General features: G+C 32.8%; 2 protein-coding genes across 3 annotated transcripts; one reads left to right on the top strand and one right to left on the bottom strand.

Moving 5' to 3' along the window:
* Nucleotides 1-400: 400 nt before the first annotated feature.
* LOC114190988 (SRSF protein kinase 1-like) lies at nt 401-11,001 on the top strand. Of its 2 annotated transcripts, none has more exons than XM_028080095.1 (4): nt 401-882; nt 1,158-2,120; nt 10,003-10,050; nt 10,142-11,001. In XM_028080095.1, exons 1-4 carry the CDS (start codon nt 688-690, stop codon nt 10,562-10,564), a joined length of 1,629 nt encoding a protein of 542 aa, XP_027935896.1. In that variant the 5' UTR covers nt 401-687; the 3' UTR covers nt 10,565-11,001. The 2 variants fall into 2 exon arrangements, with proteins under 2 accessions (XP_027935896.1, XP_027935897.1); XM_028080096.1 differs by having other exon boundaries at nt 772-882; nt 1,150-2,120; nt 10,142-10,703.
* A 1,426-nt stretch (nt 11,002-12,427) lies between these two features.
* LOC114192552 (sulfite exporter TauE/SafE family protein 4-like) lies at nt 12,428-15,728 on the bottom strand. The gene is made up of 12 exons (XM_028082305.1): nt 15,466-15,728; nt 14,966-15,125; nt 14,567-14,767; nt 14,393-14,454; nt 14,205-14,262; nt 14,043-14,098; nt 13,848-13,934; nt 13,710-13,760; nt 13,378-13,617; nt 13,197-13,290; nt 12,957-13,097; nt 12,428-12,850 (listed from the first exon to the last, which is right to left on the bottom strand). The coding sequence occupies exons 1-12, from the start codon at nt 15,616-15,618 to the stop codon at nt 12,768-12,770; spliced, it is 1,386 nt and encodes a 461-aa protein (XP_027938106.1). The 5' UTR covers nt 15,619-15,728; the 3' UTR covers nt 12,428-12,767.
* Between the last annotated feature and the right edge of the window lie 7,746 nt (nt 15,729-23,474).

Raw genomic sequence — 23,474 nt, 5'->3', positions numbered from 1 at the left:
CATCTTTTTTGTAAGACTGTATTAATATATTATGTACACCGGACTATCTGTTTTGGAACTATGATGAAACTCTCTATTTTTATTAGTTTTAAGCTGCTAAAATTGGGATGTTATAATTATTGCTCCAAGTCATTTGTGGAAAAATATATTTACAAAAGAACTTCTCAAACATTCTTGATTCTCAAACACGACATTTCTAAAATATAATTTCTAAAAATGGAATATATGATAGCATCTTAAAGCAAAAACAGAATTAAACATTTCATATTAAATAATTATGAAAAGCAAAGAAAGACAAATAAGAAAAGCCAAAATGAAAGAAATGATTTAGTTTTGTGTATCTTATACTAGTGTTTGTGAGTGGTAGGACATGACCATGAGAATGTAGTAGTGGGATGCAATGAAAATGAAAAAAAAAAAACAAAAGAAAGGAAAGAAGAGCATACACATAATCCAAGTCATTATGAATGGATGAAGATGACACCTCACTCAAGAATTAAATTAACCGGGAAGGAAGGAAGGAACTGAAAGAAACCCTTTTCTTTTTTCTCTTCAACCAAACCCCTTCTTCTCAACTTCTTCTTCTCAACTTCTATCTCTTTATTTGTTATTTTTGTTTTCTTTCGAACAAATTCACAAACACATACAGTGCTTCTTTCTTCTTGCAATCCTTGTGTGGTTGATGAAATGGGGGACAAACACCATCTCGATGACAGCAGCGATTTCACCTCCGAGGACGAAGGCACCGAGGATTACCGCCGCGGTGGCTACCACGCTATCCGAATCGGCGATACCTTCAACGCCGGTCGCTACGTCGTTCAGTCTAAGCTCGGTTGGGGCCATTTCTCCACTGTCTGGCTCGCTTGGGACGTCAAACATTCTGTCTGTTCCTCTCTCTCTGTTTACTCTTTTTTTCTTTTTTTTGATTTTTTTTATCTTTCCCCATATATGTTTGTTTTAGGTTTATTCTTGAAATGGTTTTGTTTTTGCCTTTTTGAGTTCAGTTGCGTGTTAGTCTGGTTAATTTGTAATCTAGAATCAGTGAAAGAGATTATTGGCGTTTTAGCAGCGGTTGGCAGTAAATTGGGAGAGTTTATGGTGTTTTGGATTTTGTTGACTTGTTTTGCTTTTTTTTTTTTGTGTGTGGAGATCTGCAGAGGTATGTGGCTTTGAAGGTTCAGAAGAGTGCTCAGCACTACACCGAGGCGGCCATGGATGAGATAACGATTTTGCAACAGGTTGCGGAGGGAGACCCTGACGATAAGAAATGCGTGGTGAAGCTTTTGGACCATTTCAAGCATTCTGGTCCCAATGGGCAGCATGTCTGCATGGTGTTTGAGTACCTTGGGGACAATCTTTTGACACTTATTAAGTACTCGGATTACCGTGGGTTGCCTATCGCCATGGTTAAGGAAATTTGCTTTCATATTCTTGTTGGATTGGATTACTTGCACAAACAGCTTTCCATCATACATACTGACTTGAAGCCTGAAAACATCCTGCTTTTGTCGATGATTGATCCATCTAAGGATCCTAGGAAGTCTGGGGCGCAGCTTATTCTTCCTAATAGTAAGGATAAGATGGTGCTAGAGTCGTCAGGTGTGAAAGATACGAAGATGTTGAATGGGGATTTGGTTAAGAATCACAAGAAGAAGATTAAGAGAAAAGCTAAACAAGCAGCCCATGGTTGTTTTGAGAAGGAAGTTTCTGAAGGAGTTGAGGGCAATCCTGAAACTTCTGGGGCTGTGGAGTCATCTCCTAATGCGAGTTCTACAAGGGAACATGCTTCCAGTTCTGCAGGAACTAGTAGGTTATCGGATGCTGATGGAACCAAGTTGAAAGAGCAGGGTAACAAAAGAGGAAGCCGATCAATGAGACAGAAGCTGCTGGCATCAGTTGATCTCAAGTGCAAGTTAGTGGACTTTGGTAATGCCTGCTGGACATATAAACAATTTACTAATGATATCCAGACAAGACAGTATCGGTGCCCAGAGGTTATTCTTGGGTCAAAATATTCTACTTCTGCAGATCTTTGGTCCTTTGCTTGCATTTGTTTTGAGCTTGCAACTGGAGATGTGTTATTTGATCCTCACAGTGGTGACAACTTTGATAGGGATGAGGTATGTGTATTTTGTTTACTTTTTTTACGTTCTACCTGATCATTCTAATGAGATTGTGATCCTTACCAGTTGTGGGAATCAATCTATGTATTTTTGGTTTGCGTACCCTCTCCCCAAAAATAGAGAGAAAAAAAGTTTTTTTCACTATGTTTAATCACAAACTTTGGGTGTTTGAAAACTGCAGACTAGATAAAACATATGCTAGTATGGTAAGGTACATTTTATTGGAGCTGGATAAGATCTATTTAAGTCCGGCATTGTTCATGAAATGGGCTGTAAAAGTTTTATGGTATTTTTCATGTTGATGAACTTCACGACTCCTATATTTTTGGGTTAGAGATGTTTTTTGGTCTTTGTAAATATGGATAAATTTGGTTTTGACCTTCCATTTTCTTGTTGCATTTAATCCTCATAAAGTATTAAAATGGTCCTTGTCACCAATTAGTACTAACATGATATGCATTTAGTCTTGGCATGTTAGCTACCATTCTAAGGTGGCATGCAATGTGTGTTGAATGCTGCCTTAACTGTGGTCACCCTTAGCTTGCCTTAATATTGGCTTATCAGAGTTTGTTGTTAGTTTTAGAAAAGGGCTAACTAAGCGCTGTACTGTACAATCACCAAGAGGCTGACTCTCAATGGATTGAAATCCTACTTTGACTAGATATATGACCTGTGTAGTCCTTATAAATCATGAGTAGTGTTCACCTTAGAAGTAACTTTTGTGAGGTTTATTGAGGCCCTTAACCCAAATTTTAAGATAATATCAAAACCTATTCTAGATCCCCTTTTAGCCACTACATGCCACGCTTTATGCCCATAGCCTTGGGCATGAAGGGGCGTGTTGGAAGAAGGCCTGTTCACCTCAGTTGTGGCCTATTACAATTAGTTGTCAATGTTTCATAAAGGGCTACCCACTGAGAAACTGGCTAGGAAGGCTGAGTGATCATAGTGTGAAACCACTAGGATATCAACTCTTAGTGGGTTGAGATCCCACATCCACCAGAGTACTAATGTAGTTCTTATAAAATTGGGTAGTCTTCATTTTACAAATCAATTTTGTAAAGTTGAGTTAGGTCATTAGTCCAAATTATAAGAACATGACACATTTAGATGCATGTCATGTTAATAAGTGGTGATGGATACCATTTTCAACAATTTCAAGATTTATGAGGACCAACAACAACAAAAGTTTTATCCCTCTAGGAAAACTCGTTGTAATCCAAATTTACAAAAGTGATTTGGGGGATGATAACTAAATTTAGCCATATTTACATGGAGTATATTTTACCCTTTCATGATTCCAACTTCTTCATTCCTTGGTTGAAGGGATTAAATATGTGGACCTTTTCAAGTACAAATTGTTGAAGGTGTTCTGAATCCTAACACGAAATTACTTGATGAGGATCATCATCATTCACAGCTGGAGTTAATAAATCTCAAATATAAGCTCAAACATCATCAAAACCATAAATAGGACCACTGACTGAAGTAATAAAACCCCTTCGCTAATAAACCATTTTTTAAAACTACCATTAACCAAAATAAGACATTTTGACTCACGGAATGATACAATTATTGCCCAAGTCAGCATCAAAACCATTTATGGAGCTCAATGAGTGCAAGTGCAACACTTTATCTTAATTTTTGTGTAACATTCAGTATATTTTTGATTTAGAAAAGCAAATTCTTTATGCATCAATGCATGGAGCGTCCCATATCCTATGCACGATGTTAGCTTTGTACCTTTCCTTGTCTATATGGTAGTGGCTGTTGGGCCTGATGTGTATCTTCCAGCTCTCATAACGGCTATTCGGATCACTGATCTTGGTGAGCCTTAAGTGGAACATAAACTGACTAGCTCAATGAGCAGTCTTGGTAGATGATTCTTCTGTTTATATTTTAACTATATTCTAAGGTTTTTGTTTTGTCATAAACAAATAATTTTATAAGAGAGGATAAGTTGTGCCTTGCCTTCTAAAATATAGAGAAACGTGAAAGGAAACAAATTTACAACAAAGTTGCCCTGTTTTACTAGGCAATATAGGATTAGGAATGTAAGCATTAGGAAGAAGGTTGGGGTAGTGCATTGCTGAAAAGATAGTAGAATCTTGTCTTAGTTGGTTTGGGCATTTATGGAGAGATTTATAAAAGGAGATTAGATAGATGGAGGGTAGGGCAGGCCTTAGAAGTAGAGGAAGACTGAAAAACTGTAGGAAACAATATAAAATAGGTATTTAGAAGTCAATAATTTGCTTTTATTTGTTTCGGTAAACAAATATTTCAGTGCTTACTGAATAAGTTCTTATCATAAGTTGGTTTTATTAAAGAGTAAATGGGGTTAGCCTTTTTCTTATGTAAGTTACATAAGCTATCTTGAAGAGCTTTCTAAAATAAGCTGAAAATAACTTTTGGACGTATGAAGTGTTTGTATCATAAGATAAGCCCAGATAGGTTGTAAATAAGCTATTCAAAACACATCTAAGTTATGATTGAATATGATGACATCATTTCATACTTTTAGTCAACCCTAAGAAAAGGCTTTGCTATTGTTTTTGTCATAATTATCTAGTCTTGTTGAATACTAGTAATAGAGTAAATACATTTGCAACACCATGGGTTAAACATCAAATAAAACTCAAATCCAAATTCTAGGATAGAGGTACTTCAGCTCTTACATATTCTTTTCATGAGTTTGGTTTGCCATTGAACACAAATGCACTAGAAAGGATCTTGGATGTAGACAAATATTCCCAAGATCCTTTTGTAAGATGGAAGAAACATACATTCTTCAATCAATTTCACCATCAAGGTCAATCTTCTTCGACACCCAATGTTTCAACAACTTGTATTTCTTAATCTAAATGTCTGTGGATACTTGACTGAGGTGCTTCTAGTCATATTTTTGGCAATATCTCTTCATTCTTATTTATCTCTTCTCCAAAAGTTTCCCATCTTGTTAATGTCACTAGTGGATCTAAAGTTACATTTGAAGGAACCAGTTAATTTATCTCCTTCCTAAATCTAAATTTTGCCTCATACATTCCACATTGTCATTATAATTTGATCTCTTTTAGCCAATTAACTCACTATAAATTGTTCTATAACCTTTGAGTCCTTTGTCATAAGGGAACATGGCACAAGTGTTTGATTGACAAAGGACATGAATCAAAGGGACTTTATTATTTGAAAACAAGCCCACTTGGGTCTTGTTTTTCTATGCCAACCCCAAAGCTTTTGCATGATCGTCAAGGTCACTCGAGCGAGTCTAGCTAAGTTGAAGATAATAAAGAAACATACCGTTAATCATGTCAACTAGGAAAGTATGTTAGGTAACACCTAACATATTGAAAATAGAATTAACTCATCTTTCTCTACTATTCACTCAGACATTTAGGGACCTAGCCGTGTAACATCTTTTGGCTTTAGATATTTTGTAACCTTTATTGATGAATTCTCCATTGTACTTGGGGTTTATTTAATGAAAGACAAATAAGAACTTTTTGCAATATTTATGTCTTTCTTTAGTGAGATTAAGAGCCAATTTCGAAAAATAATTAAGGTCTTGAAAAGTGACAATGTTTTGTTCATATTGTCTCTCCTTGTTTAGACACTCCCTGCAAAGGCTATTAATTGTGTTTTTTTGGGATATTCTCAACTTTGAAAAGGATAAAATTGCTACTCTCCAACTACTAGAGGATAATCTTATGTCACTTTGCGTTACCTTTGTTGAGGACACACCTTTTTTCTTGTCCTCCATGGAAGCTCTTCCATTCAATATCTTCTACTTGTTCCAAACTTTGGTCCTTTAGTGATTTTGTCTTCTTTTTCCTCCAACCCAAATGAAAACTAGTCAAACATTGCTCCACCACCTTTCCTTACATACCAACCCAAGTCACAACCCCTCCCACTCTTCCTTAAGTCTCTTATGATTTAGATCCTCCTCCAACATCTTCCCTTGCCTTGGATCCTTCTGCATCAACTATTTCGCATGACTTCACCTCAAATTGGTCTATTGCTCATAGGGAAGGTATTTGGTCCACTTGTAATCTATATCCTATTTGTGAATTGAGTTATCATCATTTGTCTTAATTGTATTATTTTGTTTTTCTTTGTCTGCCATTATTGTTCCTAAAACTATTGAATGGGGCACTTGATAATCATGGAAGATAACGGGCCATGATTGATAAAATGTGGGCTCTTTGGTAAGCAATGACACATGGGAGGTTGTGCCTCATCCATCTGGAAAGAAGATTGTTGATTGTAGATGGGTTTATGTTGTTAAAGTTGGGTCTAGTGGTGAAGTTGGTTGCTTCAAAACTTGATTGGTGGCTAAAGAATATACAAATTGATGGGCTTGACTATTGTATACTTTACTCCCGTGGTCAAAATCACCACAAGTTGGCTTTTTCTTGCAACGGTTGCTATTCACTATTTTCCTCTTCACCAACATGATGTTAAAAATGCTTTCCTCCATGATGATCTTGAGGAGAAAATTTACATGGAGCAACCTTTTGGATTTGTTACTCTGGGGGAGTTTGGTTTAGTGTGTAAATCATGCTACTCTCTCTATGGTATGAAACATTCGCCTGAAGCTTGGTTTGGTAACTCCATTCATCTTTGTAGGCTTTTGGATTGGAATAACGTGAAGTAGATAATTCTGTTTTCTGTTGTCACGCTTCTCCTAGTATGATGATGAGATAGTTACAAAAAATTATACAACTAGGATCTCTCAAATAAAGGAGCATTTATTTAGCCATTTTCAGACTAAATATTTTGGGTTTCTAAAATATTTTTTGGTACATGAGTGGCTTAATTAGAGGAAGGTGTTATTTCACAAAGAAAATATGCTCTTGACATTCTAGAGGAGATAGGGTTGACAAATTCCAAGCCTATTGATAATCCCTCTGATGTAAATCAAATGTTGATGGTGGACCAAGGTGAAACATTTTCAAATTCAGAAAAAGATAGGAGGCTGGTGGGAAAACTCATTTATTTGAATATTATAAGACTTGATATTTCCTATGTTGTGTTGGTTAGTCAATTCACACAAAATCCTCATTTCGATCATCAAAATGTTGTAATTTGCATTCTTAGATTTATCAAAAAGCTCCAAGACAAGAATTGTTGTATGAGGACAAAGTAAATGCTCAAATTATAGGGTATTTTGGTGTAGATTAGGCTTTTTCCATTTACAAAAGATCCACCATGGGATACTATGTATTCATTGGAGAGAATATTGTCTCCTGGAAGAGAAAGATACAAAACCTTACTGCTAGAACTAGTGCAAAATTTGAATATAGATTTATGGTTTTGGCCCCTTGTAAACTCGTGTGAATCAAACAACCCCTTTAAGGGTTGAAATTGTGACGTTTATCAAATGAAGTTGTATTGTGGTTGTTGAAGATCCACATTGACTAGATATATGACCAAAGTTATAGTATATAATAAGGGTGCAAACCAAGCTAGTTTTATTAGGCTTAAATTCTACTTTCTTAAGGTGGTATTAGAGCCATTCGGAGCTTGTCCTAGTCAAGTTTGTTGGGGCCAATCGTATCAGCATTATCGAGTACGTGAGTTGTGTTGGAGATACCTCATCGACTAAATCTATGACCAAATTATAGTATATAAGTGGGTGCAAACCTCACCTTACTAAGCTGGTTTTATAAGGTTGAGTTAGATATAAAGTTCACATTTTAAAAATGGTATCAGAGACATTTAAAGTGTATCCTAGTCAAGTTTGTTGGGTGTAACGTGTCACCCACTATCAAGTTCCTCCCTAGTCCCACACTCGAGATGTCTAGTCCTTGACATGAGGGGATGTGCTGAAGATCTCACATCAACTAGAAATATAGTCAAATTTACATTATATAAGTAGGTGTAATCTTCATCTTACCAAGCTAGCTTTGTGAGGTTAAGTTTAAATTTCATTTCCTTAAGAATAGTACTAGTACTTGTGTTGCTAGTGTTGTGGATCATTGTACGCCATTGTCACGAATGTTAGAGTAAGTTGTCTTAAATAGAATTTATTGAAAAGCTGTTGTATGCATTGTGATGTGTATACATGCTTTCCTACTCTCTTACCTTCCCTCTCATACATTGTATCTAGATTGTATCTGAAATCTCCAAAGCTATTATAAATGAGATCCCAAGAGAGGTAAGATCATCCTCGTAAATTCATTCTCCATTTTTTTGTATTTTTCTCATGTGTTGGATTGTGGAGCAATGCATGATATTGTGTATTCATTGGAGAGAATATTTTCTCATGGAAGATCATGAAACAATGTGTTGTTGCTAGATCTAGAACAAAAGTTGAATATTGCTTTGGCCACTTTTAAACGTGTGTGGATTAAACAACTTTTTCTAGAGTTGAAATTCTGTGAAGTTGATTAGATGAAGTTGTATTGTGATAATAAGACAACCCTTCATATTGCTTCGAATCTTCTGTTTTATGAAAAAATGGACCAAATACATAGAGATCCATTGTCATTTCATCATGGAGAAGCTGCTGTCCAATGAACTATGTACTGGATTTATCAGCTCTAATAACCAACTTGTAGACATTCTCACTAAGTTCTGAGAGGGTCTAAAATCAATTTATAGGTTCCAAGCTTGATGCCTACAATTTTTATAATTTAGCTTGAGGGGGAGTGTTAAGACTATGTTCGTTATAATAGTGTACAACTTACATAAAGCTGTTTTTGGGTGTACCTATCATTAGGTTATGGAACATAGACCGTAACCTTTCTCTTTGAGACATTCTTGTCTCACCTTTTTATATATACACATATATACATCAGCTGAGCATAGACTGACTGATTTTTCATCACATCAAAATTCAAGTGTAACCATAATTTTACATTTCAATTTGATTAGCATGTCATCCTTCTAGAGAGTCAAAGTGGTGCATTTTGAAAATTAATCCATGATGGATTACATTTAGTCATGATGCGTATTTTGGATAAGCATAAAATAAAGTAGATATGCATTTTGAGTTTATGAGATGCCGGTAGCATAATCTTTCCTAACGAGGAATTTGTGTGCTTTCAGTTTGTTGACGTCAACTAGACATTAGGTAAAGTTAAATCTGGGAGGTCATATTCCTATGTAAAAGCATCAAGGCCTCTCTTAATCGGACTAACCTCATCACCTATTAATTTTTCTTATGAAATTTCAAAGCATTGGAATAACCCCTGCACGAGAACAAAAGCAATATACAAAACCCATGCTTCCAGAGAAGAGAGCTTGGCCCAAGCACATGTATGATAATTGCTTTTACGTAGTAAAACACCTATGTCCCCTTCCTACAATATCAAGACGTACAACAATTGGGAAATGGAGAGAGTCAACCTTTATAGATACTCTAGTGATTTTCGTTAGATCAAGATAAAGTAAGTTCTTTGGCAAAACACATGAATGCTTTTACTTTATTTTTAAGTTAAATCTTTAACATGCCCCAAATGTATAAGATATTTGCGCTTTAAGCTTGGAAAATACACAAACCAGCAAAGAATAGAGCTTAGCCTCTTGGGTTGTGGCACCATATCCCTTTTGTATAATCTCTAGATAAATTTAACTTTTTTAGCCTGCCTAATTGTTTTTAGGCAAAAATTCTATAAAAAGAATATATTATTAGGCGAATTGATTGATTCAGGTAGGTTATGTTTCTGTTGGCGAAACAGTTTAGTTTGCGTGCTGTTTACTTATGCAACTTCTTGGATGTTCTTATTATTTCCATGGACGATATAGTAATTTACTTTCTTTGGGAATGATTGGTTAAATCTTTATATTAAGTTACTTTCAGTGCTGCTGACGTTTTAAAATAATTTTTACTTGCATTTGCGCTCCAGTTTTGATGTGTAATATTTTTATTTTATCTCAGGACCACTTAGCATTAATGATGGAACTTCTTGGAACGATGCCACGTAAGGTAACAATATTGTTCTATCCATTTCTTGGGTCTTAACCGTTGTGGTTCATTGGTTCATGATTAACTTGAGTGTGCGAATTATAATTCCCAGATAGCTCTAGGGGGGCGTTATTCCCGTGATTTCTTTAATAGATATGGTGATTTAAGGCACATCCGGCGATTGCGATTCTGGCCCTTGAATAAAGTCCTCATGGAGAAGTATGATTTCAGTGAGAAAGATGCAAATGATTTGACGGACTTTTTGGTTCCTATTCTTAATTTTGTTCCTGAAAAGCGGCCTACAGCTGGTGAGTGTCTTCTGCATCCTTGGATGAATGGAGGTCCACGTCTTTTGGAGCCATCCGTGCCTTCTAATCACAACCCAGCTGCCGAAACTGCTGTTTTGGATCAGAAGAAAAGGGAAAAAGATGAGAGGGAGGCCATGGAGGCAGGAATGGGAAATATTGTTATCAATTCAGATTCTAAATCACTGATGCAATCACCATCAAAGAAAGCTTTCCAATCCACCCAGTAGTAGTTCATCTGGCAAGAGCTCTTTCCTGTGTGGCTGTTCCTATGTTCTAAGCATGCCCCTGCATCATTTCTCTCAATTATTGGTGCTCATGGGAATTGTTTTTGGGGGCATGTTTATTTCCTGGGTTTTCCTGAACTTCTGATTTGGATGGGGTCGGAGATGTTTGAAGCCAGGTGCCAGCTAAATCCTTTCAAGTCTTTCACATTGCATACTAGAGCTCTCACTACTAAGAATACCGCTATCATATACACCCTGCCTTGTTTCTCATGCCTATAATAGTTCATAGATGAGCCTCTGTCAACTGGTTCCATTGACTTGTTTGTGAACGTTGTTCATTATCATGTGCTCTTGTGCTTTATGATATTCTTGATATTAAAACAATATAGACATTACATTTTCAGGAATTTCATTGACTAATTTTTAGTTTTATAGTGTAACTGGAATGTTGAAAAGAAGGAGTAAACAGTTTCGTTAAAATCAAGAATAGATTTGGTGGTTTTATTTTATTTTGTTTGGACCAATGGGAAGGGAAATTACTCTCATACAGAGGTTACGGTCTGTCATAGAATCTAGTAATGAAAGAGTGCAGAATCTTTCAATGAATGGGCACTAATTAAGTAAATTTTGTTTTTATCTGATTCTGCCTGTTAAATCAACCATTTTTATTATTTGGTTTTCGATACTGTAACTTTAAAATTGCAGTTGAGAGACCAAATCCTCTTGTTAGTTGGGTCAGCAAAAGATAACATGCTCGTACTTCAAAATAATAGCCAATTACGAAAAAAAGCCAAATTCTGGTGGATGCATTTTAGTTTGTTTATGGGAAGTGTTTTAACAATTGTATGTCATTTATCTCTGATTTTAATTTAATTTCAATCTTTATTGTACATATTTCAAAACGAATACACCTGCGATTAAAAGAGACATTCTTTTTGTTGTCCATGTGCATGCACATTCTTCTTCTAATTCATCTGATTCTCGTGCTGACATAGTGAAAAACGTCCCTGAAGACGAAGAGGGAGACAGAAACTAAAATATTAATAAATGAAAATGATTAGAGGGAAAAAATTGAACAAAAGATGAAACAATATTGTAATGTATGGGAATACCATTATTGGTGCTAAAAAATAATTATTAATCTAGTCAAACACGACATGAATGACAAGCTGAGAGACGTCTTTTAATTGTTTTACTCTAAGATGTGTTTCTTTTATTAATTAACGGTCATTTATTCTTAAATCTTCGGCTAAACATAAACTCAACCATCATCATTCGACGTTCAATTATTGTCTAAGAATTTTGTTTATGCATCGCGGTTTCTTTCTAAAGTTAAACACATTATTCAAAGGATCCAATGATGAGGTGAGGTTAGGAAGTACCTCTTATTACTTACGTAGAGGAACTGAGTGATGTCGTAATTCAAAAGGGACATCTTACTTACAAAAACATTTTCCAATATATAATAGTAGTCAAATTTCCTTCACACCCAAACAAAATTTTGAACTGATGTAAATAAAGTAATTTTTTTAATAGAATTTACCTTTGTAAATTTTTATCGTAAAGGGACAAATTTAAATATCATTATTATATTATTGTAGATACTACTACTGATCCCAGAACGTGGTCACGTGATGTTCTTTGACGATGACACCTCTGTATGCAGTAGCCGACAACATTCCAACGATGCACATTCCGTATTCAATTTCCACACTCTTCACACCAAAATTTTCAGTTCATTCAATTTATTCAAAGAATCCAACTCCAAAATATAAAAAATCATTATTAAAGCATCCATACATTTATGACCAAAATCCGTGACTACGACAGCGATATTCATTTATATACCCAACAATATTTAGTATATTGGTTATCCACTCATTTTTATACCTGAATATCTGAAGAGGTATCTTCATCTTTCGAACATCCAAACATATAAAACAAACTGATATCATTTCCATTGTTTCTTTTTTCTTTACACAAAATTTAACAAATCTGAAACCACTGTGATGTATGTGTTAGCGAGGAGCTAACACTCATTCCACGTATTTATTCTCACAAGCCTTATTATTGACACCGATGTTCATGGTGGTCAACTAGGCATTGACCAACATTTGTCAGTGCCATTGTTCTTCACACTTCAACTTTATTCACACCAAATTGAATTTTTCTGTTCTTCATGCAGTCTAAGATAATATAAGACATATCACTGGCTGGAACAGAAGCCCAAGAATCCCATGAACTCGTGGTTGTTTATCATTTCAATGCTGTTCTCAATCCCAACAACACCTGAAAGAAAAAAAAAATGTCAAAATCACACACTTCCATGCAAGAATGTATTAACTGTATTAACAACAAAAAAATGTTATCAGCAACTTGGGTTGGTTTTCTTTACCCATTGTGAGAGCACTGGCAAAAATAACACCAGAGAGGATGAATACAATGATCGATGCTCTCCCAAGAAATGCAACAATTCTTCTAACAAAAAACTGCCCCCAGAAGCCAGCCAAAATAGAAACTGAGGTGAGGTATAATGCTGCAAAAAAACACAAGCAAACAGGCTATAGTTATTATATTCATGTAACTAGTAACAAGATAACATCATCACAAACTGAGAAGAGTTAATGTAAATTACCATAAGGAATGGGAAACCTCTTGAGCAGGTAGAATTCAACCACAGACAAAGATGAGGAAAACATCATCACAAATGTTGCTGTTGCACTAGCAACCTACAAGAAGAAATTATCAAACACCTTGCAAGGTGAGTATCTTGAATTGTGAGCAAAATTTAACTGTGTTAGGTCAATTGAATCTACCTGAGGAATGACACCAATCTCTAGAAGAAGAGGGCCCAAAATAAATCCACCTCCAGAACCAAGTAGGCCTCCAACAACTCCACCTACAATGCCACACAATGCACAGAATGCAAGGTTCACAGCAGTCCATTCTATAGAAGCTCCACAGATGCATTCAGAGTTCCCTGTGCTCATTCTTCTTTTGTGCTCCTTGTACAACTTCACTGCTTCATAGCCAAACACCAGAAGTGCAATTGGAAACTGCAAGAGAAAGATAGAATCACAAGTGCTAGAGAATTAGTCCAGTTGCATCAGAAGTTGAGTTTATGTGTTTATGAGTTCTATAATCTAACCTGCAAGCCAAAAAGCACCCAATACCATATACTGCAGCTTTCCACATCATTCTGCAGAACAATAATAGATATTACATTGAACACATTTTAATGGAAATGTGAGTGATAAAGAGAAGGAAAAAGGGGTGGGGCACTTGCCTTGATCACTTGAACTAGTAGGAAACATGCCCACACCACAACCAGTACCAGAATCCTCTTCCACCTAAGGTTGAGACATAAAATTTCCTGAACATTTTCATTGGAGAAAAAAAGTCAAGTATCCGAAATTTGCAGACTCATTTCTGATAAAGCAGAATGAATAATCTGTGAAATGTGTGCTACACGTTTGCATACCACAGTTGACTTCTCTTCTTTAGGAATCAAAGGCTCACATTTTGTGTCGATTCTAACTGCATAAACAAAGACAACACTCAATTCAGTCATAGAAACAGTAGCATGAATCCTTAGTGAATAGAAAATTTTCTGTACTATTTACTATTATGAAAGTGTACATGCCTGTCTTATCTCCATCATGGGAATTAATCAGAGTCGCGCGTTGCTTGGTCTTTTCTTTCTGCATAATAGCAAACAAAAATTAAACAGGGAAAGTTAGTAAGTGACTTTTCCCGGAAAGTAAAGTAAAAGACTCAGGTTGGTGGATTAAGAGAATTTAAGTTCATAGTATCAAATCATGAAAAATTGACCTTGTAAATAGTCTCTTCCTTCCACATCCCGATTCCTTTGAAGAAAGACCTTGAAGAAGTTCCTGCAGAAAGAATAAAACCAATATATTAAATGAGACAAAAACAACACTCTTCTATGACTGTGATCTAAAACTGATTCATTCAATGAAAAATGTTGGTTTCTACCGCACACACCTATGAATAGAATGATGATAAGAACAGTGATAAGCCAGTAAGGGAAGACAACACTGAGAGCAACACCAACTGTGATTCCAAGCATGAGCATAGGCTGAAACAGAAGCGCCAAATCATAGTCTAATATAGGCACCTCTTTCGTTGGATGAGGCACCCTCAAATTGAACCAAACCGATGATGCTGATGCCCCCATAATCATACCTTAACATTTACAAAAGACAAGTCAGCAACACAAAAAACCAGATTTTTACACAACTCAAAACACCAACCACAACCCACAATTATCACAGAAATGACCCAGATGTGACAACAAATTTTAACCATGTTTGATAAACCAAATCTAGAAAGTAACACAAAATATAAAATGTTGGTTCATAAGAGAAAGTGTTAACTGTGTACATTTAGAAACAGCCGCAGCAGATTTAGTATCAAAGCCAAGAAGAAGATTTAACATAGGAACGAAAATGCCTCCTCCTCCAACCCCACCAACGGTTCCACATGCAGATCCAAGAAACCCAATAACCGTCGCCAATACAAGTCTCCAACTTGGCTGCAAATCCTACATACAGAAAAGCACAGCACAAGTCAGAATGATTATTACATAAAAAAACCATCTTTCTAAGTATCAAAAATAATTAACAGTAGAAAAAAACTCAAATAACTTTTCATGATGACAGTTAAACAGCAAATTACCAGTTCTGATTTTCACTTCATAATTTTGTAAAGTGTGTAATAAATTGTAAAACATATTGTTCCGCACACAGACTTCATGAGTTGAACATCTCAGTACATACTAAATAAGACAGCACAAGTCATATGATTAAACTTTGTTACACCATGTTGGTACGCATTAACCCTTTTGTTCATAAATCACATACTGAGAAAAAGAAAGTGCTTACAGGCCAAACTCGAAGAGTTCCAGACAAACTGGAGGCTAGCAAAGGTGAATTTTGACCATGATGGAAATGGTTGGTGAGAAAAAGCACAGACAGAACAGCACAAGAGAAACCAGATACGAGATAAGCTATGAAACCTCGTGAAGACATCAGCATGGTGATAAACACAAGATGAAACGACAATGATTAATGAAAAATGGTATACTGTGTGTGTATGTTCTGTGATGTTTTAGTTGTGTTCCACATCAAACATAATAAGTGGAGGAAACAGTAGCAAATTTATAACTGCTTCTATTTGTCACACGCGGCACCTTATTACTGGAGGATGGTTCACAATATCACTTTTGTCTCCATCTCTGATTGATTGATTACTTTTTTTCCTTTTATTTTCTTTCCATTTTTATCAAGATTTGGTGTAACCCAGAATATCCTCTTAAGTATGAGGGAGGAATCATAATTTATGAGACATTGCACTGGTTGGTAAAAAGGGAAAATTTTTGTTTTTAAAACAACCTCAATATTTTTTTCTTCCTTTTTGGTTTATCATTTGAGAAAATAAAACTTATAAATTATATTTGTTAAAGAACGATTATTTGGGTAATATTTCAACAAAATCAACATTTGAAAAGTATTTTTGAGTTTGATATGTGTTCTAAAATCATAACATTCTTGAATTATATTTATCATGACTGATCTTCGGCCAAGTTATTGGCATAAGTATATTATCGAGAAATGTAAATATAACTTTTTTTATTATTACTTTTTTTAGATAATTTAATTTAGAAATAATTAATGAAAATATAATATTATGTCGTTATTTAAAGAAAACTTATATAAATTAGTGTGTGCACTTTTTAAAATATATTAAAAAGTATAATTGAAACATTTATTATTTTAATAATTATTAAATAACAAATATTATCAAATTTACATTAAATTATGTAAATATATACATAAAATATTATATTTTATTAATTTTTAATTTTATAATTTTCATTATAATAACTAATATTTACGGTTAATAATTGTTTTACATATTATTAAATCAGTAAAATTAATTATGTTTGTAAGGATATAAATAGTAAAAAAAGTTAATTATATATATCATATAAGCAATTAAAATACAATCTGTATTAATTATGATAATAAGGAAAGGATATACAGAAAATAACAGTTACATTCTTTTATATTATATTGTTTTTAAAATTTTATTATTTAAATTAAAAAAAATAAAAATACACAGGTTCAAGTATACATGTCTACTTTTTTAATTATAATCTAATTAAAAATTAAATATTATAGTAATTATTAAATAAATGTATCATTAAATTTACATACAAATTATATAGAAAATAGGCATAAAATAGTTATCTTTTATTAAGTTTTATAATATTTTTATTTTTTTATTCTAGTATAACTAATATATAATGTGAGTAATCATCAAATCAATAAAATTATCTATGTTTATAATAATAAAAAAAGTAAAATAACATACAAAGATCAGTTAGATAATCTAATCTTTATTATTAATTATATTTATAAGGATAGAAAAGGTAAAAATAAACATAGTTTACACTCTAAGAATTACAAAATCCTATTACTTTTATATATACAGTAATTATAAATATAAATTTGTTACTATTATATATTAATATGTACAGTTAAGTTAATTAAAAATATTTTCCAATAACATCTACCAACCTAGTAGTGTAGTTATTTTTAAAAGTCATTATTCCTCAAATTTGTGACCATTGTTTATTGGTTTAAACTTTTTTTCTCCATTTTGCAACTCATTAGGTTAAATATTTGATTCTTTCATATATTAATTTTACTTATTATACTCATGCCACCTCTTTCAAAAGTTTTATTTATTTCTTATTGCACAAATTGAATACAATATTTTTTAATATATAGTCTCTATGGCACAAAAATGTCACTTCACCTTTTGATTATATCAGAGTGAGGAAGCATTATATGTACAAAAAGCTTTGTATGAAATGATTGACGGCCAGAAATAATTGGACAAAAACTTCAAGTGGAGTTTATTTGTTTTTTTAAGCATTTATTTTAAATGACCAAATCTAATAAAAGCAGAACAAATCTTTAAATAAAGAAATGTCAATAAACATATTTTTTAAATTTATTTAGATGATCTCACTATTTAAATTGGAAGTGTGTCAACTTGATTTCTATTTTTCAAAAAAATTCAATTACATTTTAATTTTTGAAAAACAATATTTTCTTAAGAAAAAATACTAATAATATTAATGACATATCACATATTAATATGTGATTTTTATTTTATAGATGTTTTCGAGAAAATAAAACTTATAAATTACATTTGTTAAGAATGATTATTTGGGCAATATTTCAAAAATTCAAGATTGAAAAATAGTTGACATTGATTTGTGTTCTAAAATCATAACATGTATATCATAACTGATTTGCATCCATGTTATTGGCTTAAGTATATTATCAAGAAATGCAAATATAATCTTTTTTTTTTCTATTACCTTTTTAGATAATTTAATTTAGAAATAAATTAAAAAATTAACTAAAAATAAAATATTATGCCATTATATAAATAAAATTTTTAAAAAATATTGTGTACACTTTTTAAAGTATATTAAAAATATATATAATTAAAGCATTTATTATTTTAATAATTATTATATGACAAATAGTATAAAATTTACATTAAATTTATAGTTAATAACTGTTTTACAGAATATTAAATCAGTAAACTTAATTATATTTGTAAGGATAAAAATGGTAAAAAAGTTAATTGTATTTATCAAATAAGCAATTAAAATAAATTTTTAATAATTATGATCATATTATATTTTTTCATAAGGGTGGGATGTACAGAAAACAACAGTTACATTCTTTCATATTATATTTTTTAAAATTTTATTATTTAAATTAAAAAAAAATACAAATACACGTGTACATGTAACATCCCATTTAATTAATAAACCAAATGTAACGTCCCATTTAATTAATAAACCAAATTAAAAGGAAACGTCACATAGAATAATATGTTAAGCAATCATGGAGTACAATCACAGCTCCGTACAGCAACCAAGGCACACCACGATGCCAAAATAAAACATAGAGGAATAACGACAAAGTTTTCAAAAAAAGAAGCCGAAAGGCTAGATAATACATGGGCCATTGCCCTAAAAGAAAGCCCAATCGGCACAAGAAGTCCAGCCCAGGAAGACTATGCAGTGGATTCATCTCTCCCCTGTTGACCACGATTTCCTCTCGCATATGCTCCCATCAATAAATTGATGATCATCACAAAAGTAGGAGAACAACATACAAGCAATCAAACAAGCAAAGGGTAAGCTAGAGCCAAAAAGATTTTCATCATGCAATCAGGTATACTTTCAGAGTCCAATATACATACAACACCCAAACGTGTTATGACTTTCAAATCAATACACTAAGACTCGACTTGACTCATCCAGATACGTATAACCTGGTTGGATTCAGCGGATGCTTGCACTTGTGGTGGATACCTCTGCTCGCCCCCGAGCTATGTGTTACAAGTGTTACAATGAATCAATTCCCTCACACACAAGGTTAGCCCTTAATGAGTTTCAGGCCTCCTGTACTCTCACCACAAGAGTTAGTCCGCTCTAAGTGAGACTAACTGACTCCTTAGAGTGTCAGGATGCAACCTTAGCTTGAATCCTTACCAGACTATATAGATGGGGCACCACCATGGACACCCACTAACAAGGGCTATGGAATTACGTCCCGACCACTGAAGCATGACCCTGAAATCTCACCTAGAGATTCCAAGGAATTACACACTGACACAGACCAATCATACTCAATCAATAAAGAAAGATTTATCATGCACATAACTCTCATGCCAACCTTTATAACTAAATCCTCATTCATATTCGATGTTGAATCCATTCCAACTCATCATTCCCAATCCATGAATATAGAATTTCACCTCATACCAATACCATGCCATTTTGATACCAACCATTTCATTGAAATCACATGCCAAGATTTATCCAAGCTCATCATTCACAACTCATACACCCTCTTACTCATACATATTCACTCATCTCATGCTTTAACATAGCAATCCAACTTAACATCACATTATGCAAACGATTTAGGGATTTTAGAAATAAAACTGCAACTTGTGTAAAGCTCGGAAAATTTTTGTATTTATATTCAAATTAAATATGATTGAATCAAGAACCAAATGAAACAAGAACCAACTTAATTGAATAACCATAAAGAAAGTTGTAAACCAAACAAGCAACAAGGTCAATGTTGTTAACAACTAAACTACAGTGATCTTGCGATAAAAACTGCTCTCACTACAGAGCTCCGATTCAAGATCGGACCGGTCAAAGTCAAAAACTATGTGTTAAGGATAAGCTTTTAAAATATCAGCACGATCCAACGGTTAACAAAGTAGTAACGTTTATTTTACGCAGTGTTGTCAACAACCAAACTACAGTAACCTTGCGATAAAAACTGCTCTCACTACAGTGCTCCGATTAAAGATCCGACCGATCAAAGTCAAGAATTTTGTGTTAAGAATAAGCTGTTAAAATTTCAGCTCGATCCAACGGTTAATACAGTAGGAATCATCATTTTACGAAAAGTGTGCAATGCAGAAAAAGAGTAGCGCCACATCAATCAAACATACTCGCACACCATACATTTTTATTATGACAAACAACCTCATTCAAGCATCACAGCCATACAAACAGACCAGAAATCGGCAAAATAACTTTAAATACATAAATCCTAGCTTCCCTTACCTGGAAAATGCTAACTCAAGCGAATGGGATCCTTAGCGGACTAGCACCTAAAGCGGAAACAATCAACGAAATTGGAGTGAATCGTTCAACGGAGAGGAAAATAGGGAAGCTCACTCAAACCCTAGCAGAGTTTCTGTTAGAAGGGAAAGAGGGTAAGAGCATTGTCTTTGCAAAGTGTGGTAGAATGAGAGGGGTTAGGCTGCCTTAGGGGCTTTGGACACCCTATGGGCCAGCCCAAGGTCCAACTAATTTAGGACAGTCCCTCTTACAATAAGAAGCAGATAAAGTTGAGTCTTACAGTACCAATATATATGTCTAATTTTTTAATAATAATCTAATTAAAAATTAAATATTATAGTAATTATTAAATAAGTGTATCATTAAATTTACACACAAGAAATATATACATAAAAGAAAGGCGATGTTGTTAGTCAAAGGAGATGACACAAATGACACCGAATGTTGCTACTCTGGTGATGAGTTTTTTTTTCTTAAATATTATATAAAAATAAAAATTCATAAATATTTTATTTTAAAATTTTAAATTAAAAATAATGTCAATATTATATCTCTCTAATTATATTCCTCCCTCTTAAACCTATCAGATACGCTAGGAGCATTGTCACTTAAGATTATCATTTTTAATCTTTACAAAACTCTACAGATCTAATTTATTATATACCTTTTTAGTTTCGGAAGAGATTTGTTCACTTTTAAGAAAATGAATTCTGAAAAGTAAGAGACAAAATAAACAGTGCAGTTACTATTAGAAGTATATATTAAGAAAGTAAAAATAAACCCTCACAGGTAAACTTTGAAAAGTTATGATGTATGTTGTTGGAGTATGATATCTTGTATTAGATGATATAAGGATGGCAACGGGTCAGGTTGGGCACGGACAGTGTTTACTCGCAATCTGACCCGTAAAAGAAAAATTTGTCCGTTACACGCCCGTTTACTCGTCGGGTATTCGCTTAAAAAATATTCGTGAATATTTTTAAAACTCACGGGTACCCGTGGATACCCGATACTCACAAATATTTAAAAAAAATATATTTTATAAATTTTTTAATATAAAATTATAAAAATAAAATATAAATTAAATTAAATTATAATTAAATTTGACATAATAAAATACACTGTTAATTTTAATTATAATTAAATTTGACATAATAAAATATACTGTTAATTTTAATTATAATTAAATTTAACTTAATAAAATATAAATTAAATTTAATTTTAATTTTTTGTGAGTAACGGGTACCTGCGGGTACGGATAGTATGATACCCGTACCCGACTTGTTTATAAGCGGATATTAAAATACCCGCTATCTGCTACCCGCGGGTAATAAATACATGCGGGTAGTAACTATTCGCCGCTGATTTTATCTGCGGATATCCGCAGACGCGGATATTTTTGCCATCTGTAATATAGATCCATATCTGTTCCATAGATGAGGGACCATCTTAACCTCATAAAGAGAGGGACCAGAGAGATTATATATATATATATATATATATATATATATATATATATATATATATATAAAATATAATATGAGTCAGATTGTAATAATTAGTTTGATTTGTTCTCTGATTATTCTACTTAGTTTTACAATATTAATGTCTAAACTATAAGATTAATGAGTTTCTTCTAGTTGAATATATATATTGAGTTTGCAATTAATTTTCTCTAAACTCTTGAAAAAGGTTGTGTCGACAAACAAATCACTGTAGTCATAGACTATTTTTAATTACCAATATTTTTCGTCTGACTTTTAATTCAATCTTTGGCTATAAAGAAAGGACAATTCAGAAGAAAGAAGGTTCAACCCTATCCTCCTAAAAACATTACAAACACTCCTTGATTTGTCTATTTAGTTTTTTTGTTTATCTGTTAGGTAATGATATTTTAACAAACAAAATTTTAAGAAAATTTGACAAATTACTTTTTTAGGTAAAAAATACTATTTTATTACTTTATTTTGATTAAAAATAAAAAATTATCTATTTAATTCTATTTATCGAAAGTTGTCAAATTTGTAAAAAAAAAAGTTTGTTAACAAGTAATTTCCCTTATCTGTTTGGTCTCTCTTTTCTCATTTCCCTTTCTGCATTCACTCATTTCTTCAACAATTTGGGCCATGGTGGTCCAGAACTTCCCTGAATTGGGCCTCCCAACTCCGAACTACGTAAAAGTCTGTCTTCTAACTACATCAAATCTCATATGAAAGAGATCACACATCAACCAATAATTTCTATAAAAACTAACATTTCTCTAAATCAAACACCACACATAATGATCAAAAGCTAAAACAATGTCGTTTTCTTACCATAATCTTTAATCAAAAAATTATTGATTAGTTTCTTAACTAATATGTTTACTGTCTTATATTGATTAACACAAATAATAAAGTAAGATTAGGAAGCATAGAATGATAGTCACATCATCTGATTAATCAAAAAATTAAATAATAAGAACTTAACTAAAAAAAAAATTCAATATACAATAAATTAAAAAACGTTAATAAGAAGTCAATTAAAATCCACAAATAAACTTATTTTTTTTATCGGCATATACTTAAAATTTATTAATTATATTTATTATAATATATCTTCTAACATCTAAGAATTTTTAAGTGACATTTTACTATTTATGATGATACTATTATTTATTCAATAATGGTTTTCTGATGTTTGACGTTCAATTTTTATTAATTAATTTGGTGTAAGATAGGTTTGAGGCTGTTAAATATCAACATTTTGAACATGAGTTTATTCATTTCTGATAAATTAATTTTTTTTAATTGAGAAAATATATTTAAGTTGAAAGTATATTTACACGTATTTAATTATTTTCATCACATTGTTAAAACTTGTGGTTATGCATCCGTAAGTCGATATTTAATTATTTTATCTCTACACGTAATTGATCATTTTATCGTTTGATTTAGATGTGACGTAAAAAATAAATAATCATTTTAATGTGTAAAATGATTTATCAATTTTTTATTTGAACAAATTTTATTTTTAACGAACAAATCTTGAATAGATATGTAAAAATACATATCAATATATGGAAGGATTGAACATATTTTTGGACTTTTTATTTACTAATAACAGTGTGAGGAAGAGATAGTATGTTTATGTTCGAAAGTAGTGACAATATTGTGAAATAGTGTATAACAACACTTGATTATTAAACCTTTTTCC

Source organism: Vigna unguiculata, chromosome 7 (genome assembly GCF_004118075.2).
Source record: "Vigna unguiculata cultivar IT97K-499-35 chromosome 7, ASM411807v1, whole genome shotgun sequence".
In the NCBI taxonomy this organism is placed as follows: Eukaryota; Viridiplantae; Streptophyta; class Magnoliopsida; order Fabales; family Fabaceae; genus Vigna; species Vigna unguiculata.
Note: the sequence above shows the minus strand (reverse complement) of the source record. Positions and strands in the feature narration are given on the sequence as shown.

What these genes read in the sequence shown, in the direction of transcription:
- LOC114190988 (XM_028080095.1), top strand. Translation starts at nt 688, where the DNA reads ATGGGGGACAAACACCATCTCGATGACAGCAGCGATTTCACCTCCGAG. An exon ending in CTTGGGACGTCAAACATTCT is followed by an intron (nt 883 to 1,157) that starts GTCTGTTCCTCT and finishes GGAGATCTGCAG; the next exon opens with AGGTATGTGGCTTTGAAGGT. An exon ending in ACAACTTTGATAGGGATGAG is followed by an intron (nt 2,121 to 10,002) that starts GTATGTGTATTT and finishes ATTTTATCTCAG; the next exon opens with GACCACTTAGCATTAATGAT.
- LOC114192552 (XM_028082305.1), bottom strand. Translation starts at nt 15,618, where the DNA reads ATGCTGATGTCTTCACGAGGTTTCATAGCTTATCTCGTATCTGGTTTC. An exon ending in GAACTCTTCGAGTTTGGCCT is followed by an intron (nt 15,126 to 15,465) that starts GTAAGCACTTTC and finishes TTCTGTATGTAG; the next exon opens with GATTTGCAGCCAAGTTGGAG. An exon ending in CCATGATGGAGATAAGACAG is followed by an intron (nt 14,099 to 14,204) that starts GCATGTACACTT and finishes TTGTTTATGCAG; the next exon opens with TTAGAATCGACACAAAATGT.